General features: G+C 31.7%; 1 protein-coding gene across 5 annotated transcripts in view; it reads right to left on the bottom strand.

Annotated features, from left to right (window-relative positions):
* LOC143223490 (uncharacterized) overlaps window positions 1-11507 on the bottom strand; it is a 55886-nt gene extending 44379 nt beyond the window's left edge. The window contains exons 1-2 of one of the 5 annotated variants that reach the window (XM_076451543.1): window positions 11469-11507; window positions 6482-6636 (exon numbers count right to left, since the gene is read on the bottom strand). In XM_076451543.1, coding sequence (XP_076307658.1) covers window positions 6482-6587 — 106 coding nt within the window. In that variant the 5' untranslated portion in view covers window positions 6588-6636; window positions 11469-11507. Of the gene's footprint in view, window positions 1-583; window positions 707-6481; window positions 6637-11153; window positions 11200-11327 lie in introns of those variants that run through there. The other 4 variants (XM_076451541.1, XM_076451544.1, XM_076451542.1 and 1 more) reach the window with 4 other exon arrangements.
* Window positions 11508-12647: the final 1140 nt, after the last annotated feature.

Raw genomic sequence — 12647 nt, 5'->3', positions numbered from 1 at the left:
AAAAGATACATGTGGGCCCAAAAAGAAGTTCCAACATATGAATAAAGAGGAAAAATGGAGAACACATGCCACACTGGTATTTGGGACTAGCAACCACTGAAGAAAAGTCAGAATGGATCATAACCAGATGACTTCTGATCAAATAAAGAAAATGTACCAAAACATGTCTATAGCTGGAAGCTCCAAGACACTGATCTTATGGAACACTCCATGTCAAGGGTGTGTAACACAATAAATTTAGCAGGTGCAGATCTTAATCTGTACTAATAAAACATCCTGTGTGTGTATGAGTATCAGTGCCATAGTTATAAAAGGAAAGAATCTAGAAACCTGAACGTTTGCATGCACTCTAAGAAAACATCCTGAAGGTGTATACTTAGGTATTATTTTTATCTCAAACAACTATTGACCAATTTTATTTTTTACTATAATTTTGCCCTATAGCTATTAAGCTGTAGAAAGATAAAATTATATACTGCCATTTGTTATTTTGGTACAATAAATTGTTTAACTCAGCATGGCCAGGTAGTAAGGGCACCTGACTTGCAATTTGAGATTCAAGGGTTCAAAAACTCCATCTTACCAAAAATGCTCACCCTTTCAGCCATGAGAGTATTATATTGTGAGAGCCAATCCCACCATTTGTTGGTAAAGAGTAGCCCAAGAGTTGGCAATGGGTGGTAATGACTAGTTTTCTTCCCTCTAATCTTTCAGTTAAATTAGGGATGGCCATTGCAGATAGTCTCCATGTGGCTTTGCATAAAATTAAAAAACAAACAACTTGTTTAATAATAACAATAACAGTTTTGTAACAGCAGTTTCAAAAACACATATAAAAGCATTATAACTCATATTATTGGTGGAAATGATTATATTTATATGTTTGTTAATTTGTATAAATATATGTATTTTCAAAATATGCGAGAAGTTAAAAAATTTTATTTATGTTATTATTTCCAATAAAACCTTACACAAAAAATATTAGACTTGTATATTGATAAAGAAAAGTTGTAAAAAAAAAAGGTTATTTTTGCAATTTTATTATTTAACATTTCCCTCAGTAATTGTATTTATACAAAGTTTATGGTTTTCAAATTTAAATAAAAATTATTACTTGTGGAGCAAAAAAAAAAAAATCTTATTTCAAACAAACATGAGGGAAATACAAATGATGCAAACCCTTCTTTAAGATAAGTTTGTGCTTGTTTGCACCTTTCAGCCCCTATAATAGGCCCATAAAAATATGAAACCAATGTATTAAAGTTTAACATCTGTAACATTACATTTTTAGTGTCGATGAAAACCTTGTAATCTAATGTTTTCCACAGAAGATGGACTGGACCTTTGGTCTGATTTATGTGGAAATAGCATAAGCAAAATTTATATGTATCTTATAGACATGTGCTATTAATGTATTGTCACAATTAAATTCATAAAATGCATTTGTGTCTTCTGACAAATGCAAAACTAACCTTTTTACAGAATCGAAAGGTTAAACACATAAAATTCTCAGTAAATAAATTAGTTTTTATTCACTTTTTCTTCGGAAGGAGAGAACAGTTAGGTACATAAAAATTTCTGATAACAATTATGTACCTCAGAGTAACATGTTTAAAAAAAAACAGTCCTCAATACTAGTCACAAGCAGCAAAAGTGACTGAGTAAGCCACCACAAGAAACTAAAAATATAGTTTATACAGAAGTATTACAATCTCTGTTAAAGGAAGAGGATTGGTTGATGCAAATTATACAATAAAACTACAATTTCATTTATTTTCTTTAATTTTTAAATTCTTAAGCAATTTAATTAACAGAAGGGGATGTGGCCCCGCAAGGACAATAAAAAGAGTAACAAAAGAGAATACAGTCTTTGACACCATAATCAAACTGAAGCAGAAAGAATTGCCACTGAAGGGAAATGGTATCTGCCAGCAAATAATACAGTTTAATGATGTAAGTAATGCAATATAAACAAAAGAGGAGCAGTCCACATACTGGTCTGGATAATCTCCTTCAAATGGCAAAAAAACAAGCAAGCAATAACATAATGATGTGGCCAAGTTTATGAGATGTGATGTGATAAAGATGACACCCTTGGCAGGAAACAGAAGAGAAGGCCAACCAAATAGGCCAAATGAACCTAATCTGAAATACTGATTGAAGAAAGATAAAAAAAACAGCAGGATTCTGGAAAATAAACAAACATGAAGTAGAACCATGAAAAGGAGAATTACAAAAAATATACAATGCAATCCTCGCACAGGACAAAGTGATCAGGAACAAAGATGCAAGGTAAAAGGGATGAAGATAGCAGAGAGGGCAAATTTTCCTTCATAGGCAGAAGAGGTTTTAAGAAGGAAGGAATGATCTAGATAAAGAACAACATAGGCACCGTGATAAATATATGATAAACATCGTAAAGAGGTCAGACCTATGTCAATCCAATGCCAACAAGAGAAGAATATAGGGAAAGAAAAATATGGAACAGAATGAGAAGACTTCAAATGAATGGCTTGATAAGGCATAGATGACAACATTAACATCCCAATCAAGAAGGAGAAAATACGATTGAAAAAGTTAAAAAAGGCTAGAATGACTTACAGAGAAGGGATAGGTCAAGCGATGACAAAATTTGCCGCAATCAAGTAAAAAAAAAAAATCATTCAGGACAAAGAAGCCTGATAACCTGAAAATGTTGGAAATGAAAGATTCTGATCAAAATGCCAAGAGAAAAACTGGGAATGATGAGGCACATAGAATATTAAGGACTGAATACAAAGGAGAAACAACATGCCATGTCAAACATGTGTCTGGTGAGGAACCTAACAAAAGCCAAGCATAAAGTTAGAGAATTGTAATGGTGAGATGGCAGGTTGACGAAAGAGCAATGGAGAAAGAGGGAGATGAAATCTGCAAAAGTTTGAGAAGTGGAAACCAAATTTGAGCTGACTAATAAGAAGCTACCAAGAGTACTTGATACAGAGAAGATTGGATGAAGAACAGAAGCTTGGTTGGAAAGCATAAATGTGAAAGCCCAACCACTTCTGGCTGAAGGAATTGGTTTCAGGATTTTCATATCAAAAGACTTAAATAAGCAAGACAATAAACAAAACTTAATTTTACTAGCATTAATATCTGGGACAAGAAATATAATCCAAATACACAATACTGGGTTTTCAATGCTACCAGATGAGGAACTGGAGACCAAATTGATAGAACTTTGGTGTTGAAATGAGTTTCAGGTGCACTGATGTGGGAAGTACCCAGAACAGAATACAACCTGGGGATCTAGGGACAACTCTTTAGGAAAGGTTTTGTGTAGTAAAGATAACTGATTCATCAGAGTTAAAGCTCTTCGAATATGGCAAACCAATAAGTGACTACTGAGCTCTTGAACCCAAAAAAAGGAGTCTCAGTATCTAAAAGCATGGCGAGCCTGGACTTGGTACCTTTCTGTCTCTTAATGTAGGAGATTACTGAAGAAATGTTGTAATATGTCAGAACCACATATTTGCCTATAGATGATGGAGAAATGAGACAAGACCTGGCAAACTACGAAGAGATCCAAAAGACTGATATGAAGGTCTAATTCCCAAAAGTCCAAATTCCAGAGATTGCATGTGTATTTAGAAACACACCCCAACAAACAGAAGAAGCATCTGTGAACAGATGCTGCTGCAGGCAAGGAAATGGAAGAGGAATCACAACAATAATATTGGTTCTATTCAACCACCATGCAGGGTATTTCCATAGGAAAAACAGAAGGATGACCTACAATTTGATGGATCCAAGAGGAAATTCCACTAATCTCACAGTTTCCACTGAAGATAATATATATGACTATGCCCAAGAAAGAATGAGTGCTTTTAAAGCTCACATCCAGTAAAAAAAAGGCAGAGAAGAAGAGGATATAGTCCTAACTACCAACCTCTCCATATCCTGAATATGAAGAGGAGATGACTGTGCCTGACAGTAATGGGAATTGAATAATAAACCCATATGAATGAGATACTGAGTGGGGTAAAGAACAGATTTCTCTAATTTAATCAACTAACCTACCCTTGCCATGTCCTGGTGGAGTAAACAACTATGTACAACAGACGGCCACTGGAAAGAGTCAGAAGAAGCCAGTCATCTATATAATGATAAGCCCTAGACAGAAAGAATAAAGATGGCAAAGTTCAGATGATGCAACAAATACATAAGGTGTTGTGACAAGCTCGAATGGAAGAACTCTAAAATTCGTGAAAACAAATTGACAGGAGAAGAGAGATATGGGCACACGAAGATAAGCAAGCATCTGTTACATTGAATTTGGTTATCTACAAACCCAAAGTGATAACCCAATGAGGGAACAGAAAGGATTTTATGGTTATATGAAGGGTTCCAGAAACTAATTGAGAAAGAACTGATCTATAACTGGTCCCCTTGAAGACAACAAAAACTCGAATAATAACCTGGAGAAATTGGAAATACTTATTCAACAGCAGCTTTGACCAGAAGCTCTGAAATACTTTTGAAAAGACAAATTTAACAAACCAGACTGTTGGAGGAGGGAAGGAAATATGGAAAGAGCAAAGGGGGGAAGGACCTGAAGTGAAGAGAAAGACCAAAGGTCAACCACAAAAAAAAAAAAATTTTTAGAAGATACCAAGTAATCTGAAAAAAAAGAACCTCTTTTAATGGAAAAAGGGATGAACCATAGGACAGAGGAGAAAGTTGCAAAATATTGGAAACTTGAATAATTAGCTATAGGAATGGCAATAATAGTTGAACATCCTCCATCATTGACAGAAAAAAAAAAAAAAAGACATAGCAGAAAAACTTCACCAAATTCCTCCTTGTCACGTTCAATGTCATCAGCTCATGCTGTCTCACATTGAGAAGACCACAAACCAAGCCCCTATATAGGAAGCAAAACTCTACCAAATCAAATCCTGCACTCCACACTCAATAGCACCAATCACAAGACTTTAGTAATAAAGCTAAACGAGTCTTCAGACAAAGCAAAAAGCAAAGTGGTGGATATACTAAATTGTTAGTTCATAACTTATAAAAAACAATGCAAAAAAGTATGTAATAAATTCCAAACTGTAAGCAGACAAACTGAAAAAGAATCAAGAGCAAGAAAAAACATCTCCAACTAACAGCATGCTAAATGAAAAGTAAAGTTCATGGAATGTAATACATAGATAGCTAGTTGTTCAGGGAGCATATGTTTTGTTCTTACTGGTAAAAAGCTGTCACATGCATTATGCATGCTAAATGAGCAGAGGGAACTAAGGGGCACAAGTACATTATGCAAGAATTAAGATTTTTTAATGCTTTAAAAGGCTGTCCAAGATTGAGTGAAGCTTTATATACAAGGAGAAATTTGTATCATATAGAAAACTGAAATTAAATCAGTAAGAAACCACAGTGAGTCTCAATAACTGATTAACAATCAGTTCTAGTCAATGCATTAGAAAGGTGCTTAGGTTGAACTACTCCATGAGAAAATTATGTTGAATGATGATATCATGCTGCATTAATTTCACATTAAATACATTATTCTTATGTGGGAGTTAGCTCAAGGTTAATAGTATGCAAATCTCATAGGCAGATGCACTAGGAATAAAGCTGTTCCGTGTGTAGAGGTAAGAAATGTTATTAGTTGACTACTTTTGTGATATTAATAAAATTAATCCTAATTTTGGTTAATCAAATCAATGTAGATAATTTAATATACAGACTAATGTATTAAATTAGCCAAATGGTCAGCTGTTGTTATAATACAATTTCCTGAAAACCCACCAATAACTTTTATTCCTTCAAGTTTAGGTTTATGTACTCAAATTACATACTATTTCCAGATTTCATAAAACAAATATACAAGGAAGCTTGTCTTATGTTTAACTCACGATCCTATTTACAAACTGATTAACTAGATAATGCTAGTTCTAGCTGACTTGCTACCTCAATATTGCAACAGTTTTTACATTATGATTTCCCAATTTAAAAATAACCACTTAGTTATGAGGATCTAGCTACACTGAACAATGTCAGTTCTTGTACACAAAATATGATATACATTGTTATTGTTTTACAGTCTTGTACTGCCTAAGGAAGGGACTTATTTTTGAGGTGCAACAAATGATGGACTTTGATTTCATAACAAAGTGCTTTACTCAGAGTACTGTATTACTCCTTTAGTTAACATTTGAAAAGACTCAGGTTTAACCTCAATGCAGGTGGTGATAAAGAATACAATTATGACAGTTTCACTGGTTTCAGGATTCTCATATCAAAAACAAATAAGCAAGACAATGCAATCTAATTTTACTAGCAACAATATTTAGAACAAGAAATATAATCCTAATACACAATACAGGATTTTCAATTCATGATGAAAGAACTTTATGCACACAAAGTAATTCAAGTAATTTTCACAAGATTTGTGTTGAGAAAATAAAATGTTAAAATTCCAAAAGTTTACACTTACTTTTAGTTAATTTAAAAGTTTCTTCATTTTTCACCAACTTAATATCCAACAAAGAATCCTTCTCCTCATCAGAAAAAGGTTCAACCTTCATCTTTAATATTTCCATACTTATATCAGAGCTTCATCTTTCTAATCTTAAAGAGCTTCCAATCAGACTACAAAGAAACAGATTAAGAATTAGAACTGTATCCTTAGAAAATGTTCCAAACTGTATAGTAAATATTAGCTTAACAATTTATATTACCTTAAAAACTTTAAATCCAATGGTAAACTTCTTCTTTATATCTTTATAATAAAATTCTTATCAGCTCTCAGTATGATATTAAATGTTTTTTTAAACAAAACACATAGAAAAAAGCCATTACAGTATGTACAAAAGGCAAACTTTTACCACAATGAGGAGAGATATATATATATAAAATTACCACATTATATGAAATCAGGAGAACTGCTAAGATAATACACTCTGTATCTTTACACCACCTTGGATTTTAGTTTATAGTTGGATTCAATCTTTTTAACTTCCCAACATAAGTATAATTCAATAATTCACCAAATACAATCACCACTTCATAAAAACTTCATTTGGTTTATTCCAAAATGGGTTTAAAGGAGTACTATTTGAAAGAAACATCACACTTTTTGTAATCTTGAATCTTTAATGTTCATAACAAAAAACTTGATTCATGTTAATAAAAAACATTACACCAACTATAAAAAATACATATTTTCCCCAGAAAACAAACATGGAAAGACACTTTGTTTTAGAGCAAAGCCAGATTGAGTTGTGTGTGTTTACTGCAGGGGATCAAACCAAAATTACAGCTTTGTAAGTCCATAAACTGTTCAACCAAAAGAATAAACAGAGTATTGAACAATAATATAAACTTTGTTTAATGTTTTAATTTATAAAGATTATATGTATTAGAACTGTTCTGCAGTTAACACAAAAATATACTTGATTTATGTTGGTTTCAAACAATTGTGAGTTATTTTATGTTACAGAAACAGACATTCATAGTTATCAACTTTATAAACATAATTACTCAGAAGACTGTGCTTGCTACAAATAAACCTTACTAATTTCTCCAAATTTCCTTAGTTTCAATAAATGGTACATAAAATATTGTAAAATTAATAGAGAAAAAATATTTAACATAAGAGAAAAGAAATAATGTCCATATAATTATTCATCAACTTTACATTTATGAATTCAATGTTTAACATCTTTCCAAAACAAGTTAACCACAAAAAAATATTTTTGTGACACAAAGAAAGGTTATAAATACTGTACATAAACATTCTGATCAACATGAATATTGTTGTAATTATCAATTAAAGAGACAAATTGCAACTGTTTAGGTCAAAGTCAAAAGTATTCAGTGGAAGAACACTTACTCTCCATGCTGCTTACGGAAACTTTGAGAGGAAATAAAAGCTTTATTAATTAGCAGATGAAATATAGCACATAAGAGATAAAACTAAATATTTTAGCTATTATAGCTCCAATCACAAAAGATTATCACAGTGAAATTCAGCAAGCACATGTTTTGATCACAGGCAATCTGTTTAACATTAAAAGTTTGAACATTCCAAATATGAGTGAATAATGGAAGTAGAAATATATTACTACGTGAAAAAGAAAATGTTTAATAGTTCCATCTAAGTGATAAAAATGACTATTTAAAACTTTCTTCATGCAGATTAAGAGTACATTTTATATTTATACAGAGCACATTCTACATTTATACAAAATACATTCTATATTTAAACAGTAGTTTTAGTTGATAAGTGTTTATTCCTAGTTCTGTAACCTACTTACAGATAAAAATACAGTTAGTATACTGTTCAATACTATGTACATTGTACAAGTACTTTGTTGCTGTGTTGAAGATGCTATGTTGTGTGTTGTTGAAGTATAGTACTGGTGTTGTACATTATCAGTGAGTTGAAAATGCTGTGTTGTTGAAACATATTTCTAACATTGTATCATAATGAGTTGAAGATATTATGTGGTGTAATGTTAAAGTCTAGTACTCATGTTGAATTATATTACCGAGTTGAAGGTGCTGCTATGCTGTTGTATGAAGCATTCACACTATATTGTTAATGACTTGATTATATTGTGTGTTGATGAGTTAGTTTTGTGATACATTTTAGTGAAATTGAATTAATTACTGAACTATATCAGAAGGGTCTGAAAAACAGGAGATTCAATCAAAATATTAAAGCAGATAGTAATACTACAATGCTTACTGAGTCAATGTTAAATAAAGTAAAGACTGCAGACAAAGAAATTGGTCCAGAGAAATAAATAAACTTTATCAAGACACTTAGACAAACACAGCATGTGTACTTGCAGAGCACTAATTGTGAACAATCACTTTAAGTAGCTTCTATAAGATAGATGACTAGTTGAAAGACAAGTTTGAAACTGACTTAATGCCAGATTTCTTAATTCTCCAAGAGTAAACTGGCTATCACATGACTGATAATTCTCATTATACATAAGTGGGTCAGCAATAACCTCTAGGTGATAAAAATATCACCTGAATAACCATTGTAGGGCACTGCCATCAAAACCATACACAAGGTCTCATTAAGGAATGTTCCCCATGGACTGTAAAAGATACAAAGGAGACAATCAGGGAGAAATAACAGATGTTTAGCATCATCTGGCAGGGTGGGAAATTTACAGAACTGTAGTAAAGCTGAAAATTTGATTCCAAATTAAATAAATATGAAGTCAGGAGAAACAGCTTGTTGATAATATTAAATAATGTCATGTGTAAACAAATGTTAAAATATGGGATTGAATCCTTAATGGATTAACATGGCAAAGTTTTTGTTGAAGATGTGAAATAACTGTGGTTTTAAATTATTTTCTTTTCAATAGAAATAAAGGTACAATCAGTACTTTGGAACTGTAAATGGAGGAACTGACCCTTCTGTAAATATTAATCCTTTGGGTTTAGGTATAAATATTTTGAGTTTTGTGATGAAATATTATACTATAGATAAAATACTAAGGGCAGTTTTCTTAAAAGTATTAATGGAGGTCAAAGATCATATATGAAAATCTCTCTCATTTTTTGTAAACAAATAGAAATGTTGCTCTTATTTCTAAAGAGAAAGTTGTCCTGGAAATTTTAAGTCATTTAGTGTTATAATTTTATGGACACTTTATAAAACCACTTATATAATAAATGAAAAACAACCAAGATTCATCAAAATTAAACTTTATTTTTATAACCAGTTAACTGTTTTATTTTTTTTTAATTTTGCTATTTGATAGATAGAAATGGTATCAACTTAGATTTATAGTGGTGTACCTTTTAATAAAATACCTCACAATAGCTTAACTAATAAAATTAAACAGAAGAGGTTTGAAACTGATTAATTAATTAAACTGTAGGGTGTTGGGATAAGTAAAAGGTTGTTCTTAATGAAATCCAGTAACACTAAAACCCCAGCAGTGGAAGTCAGGGATCAGTGCTTAAGCTCTGATCTGTTTTTCACATTAATGATATTTATACAGTATAACTAGTAAGGTGTATAATAATATCAAATCTTTGGCATTTATAGTTGTATTGAGGAGAATGAAGTAATAAAGGACCTAGATCAATTGGTAACTTGGACAAATATTAGGCAAATAGCCTTTACCTATAAAATGGTGCACTTGATTATCACAATTGATACCATATATAATTAAAATAGATTAGAACAGTAGAACTGAAAAAATTATCTTGGGACAGCAGAAAATGCTCTTATTACTAGTAGTAAATTCAATAGAATTTTACTTTTCTCTAGATTCTCATGGTTCCTTATGTTGCTGAAAAAAATTATCTTGGGACAGCAGAAAATGCTCTTATTACCAGTAGTAAATTCAATAGAATTTTACTTTTCTCTAGATTCTCATGGTTCCTTATGTTGCTGAAAAAAATTATCTTGGGACAGCAGAAAATGCTCTTATTACCAGTAGTAAATTCAATAGAATTTTACTTTTCTCTAGATTCTCACGGTTTCTTATGTTACTTATTTGTAATAACAGGCATCAAAACAAAAAATAAATAAGTAAAAAACACTACAAAAAATTAGCACAACAAACTAGTTTCCACTTATTTCATGTGCTTATACATAGATGTATATAAAGTCTGGGTCAGCCACCAAAATGCCACATTCACACTCTCCACACCCCCACAAATATATATTTAAAATTCAGGTTATCTTTCAAAGTTTAATGTAATTTATAAAGTTAATATCAGTCATGAGCACCAAATCAGATCAACCGTAAATTTAACAATGAACGCAAAAACTAATAAACATATTCTTAAAAGTTAAACTTTTAAGTCCGTTAAGTTTCAAACATTAATTTTTAAATAAATGATTGAATATGGTTATATTTTATTATTTGATAAAAATGGTAAGTATATTAAGTTATAAAATTAATATTTAATTAGTTTTAGTACTACTAGTACTTGACGAGTTATGGTTATCAAATGCTTGGTAAATTATTTGTTTCAAAAATTTATAAGGCTAGTCCTCCACACTTGTTACTGTTAGTAATACTAATCGTAATATGATATTACTATTAGCACTGTATTACGAGTCATTAATACAAGTTTTAGCATTAACAATAAAATTCGAAAAAACCAGTTTAACAGTTTATTACAAGTTACAGTTGATGTTACTAGTGTTTCGTATTACTCCAGCTTTTCCTTGTAACTGAATGTTAAAGGTATTGATTATAACAATAATATTACTACTACAATTTACAAAGTTCAAAGATTAAATTATAGGAAAAAGATATTCAAAATATATTAAAATGCATTAATTATTTTCTTACTTATTGTATTTTCAACAAGTTTACTAAATACCAGAAGAAAAAAAACTTTTGCTTTCTTATTTTAATTTGCTTTAACTGTAACAATTTACAAATTAAATTTATTTAACTTTTCAGAACCACCGAAGTACCGCAAAATTTTACCTGTGCACCAGTGCTATCCGAGTAGCACATATGCGCATGCGTGGGACTTAAGCGATACATTTATCGATATGCTGGTCGTGTGGACCAATGATTCGAAAATCTTTTCCAATATCACTCATCCCTATAAGCTCTTCACAGCAGCTCACTTACTCCAGTTGGAAAAAAACAAGCACTAAATTAAAACATAAAAAATTAAAATTTATTATGATTTATACCCCCGATGGGGCGGTGATACGTTTACGGATTCACAATGCTTGAATCAGGGGTTCGATATCCTTCGGTTAACACAAGACATGTCCTTCTCTGGTTCTGCTATTAGAAAATACCACTTAAATATGGTCCGGCATGGCCAGGTAGTTAGGGAGTTCGACTCATAATCTGAGAGTCGCGGGTTTGGATCTCCATTATAATGTGCAGTCAATCCCACTATTCGTTGGTAAAAGAGACGCCAAAAAGTTGGAGGTGGTTCGTAATGACTCTCTGCCTTACCTGTAGTCTTACACTGCTAAATAATGGACAGCTGGCGCTGATAGCTCTCGTGCAGCTTTGCTTAAAATTCAAAAATACACAAACAAGACTCAAATGTTCATCAAACTACAACTAGAAAAAATATAACATAAAATTAACAAAAGTAAATGTACTTATGAAACTACGAATGAAATAAGTAATAATAACTTATGATTTTTCTTTTCTTGCTCTTGAATTTGTTCTATAATTGATACTAATCATTGACCATGATATTTACCCCATTCTGATCTCATTAATCCTTGGATGAAACAGCCACCCATTTGAGGAGCACTGTCTAAACATAACTTACTCATAAGTTACTTTTACTAACAGTGGTATTACTGTGAGTATTAATCGAACTTTAAATGTTATTAAATGAAATACGTCACTTCAATGAATTTAATTTCGGTTTTATTCCCATCTCTTTCTAGTTCCCAAGCAAACGGGAGGTTGGAGACCTATCATTGATCTGTTCCAGTTTATTTACTTTTTTGAAATCTCCTTCCATTCACTATGGAATCTTACCCCTCACTTTGTCGTTTAGACCAATCTCAGCTACTTATGTGTTTTATCAGATGTTATGCACCTTTGGCCATCTTTACTCAATAGGTCTCCCTACAGCTGGTTCCTGCTTACTTCTTCATATACACAGTCCAGAAACCACATTCATTT

This window comes from Tachypleus tridentatus, chromosome 8, assembly GCF_004210375.1.
Source record: "Tachypleus tridentatus isolate NWPU-2018 chromosome 8, ASM421037v1, whole genome shotgun sequence".
Classification (NCBI taxonomy): domain Eukaryota; kingdom Metazoa; phylum Arthropoda; class Merostomata; order Xiphosura; family Limulidae; genus Tachypleus; species Tachypleus tridentatus.
This window is presented reverse-complemented; position numbering and strand designations above follow the sequence as displayed.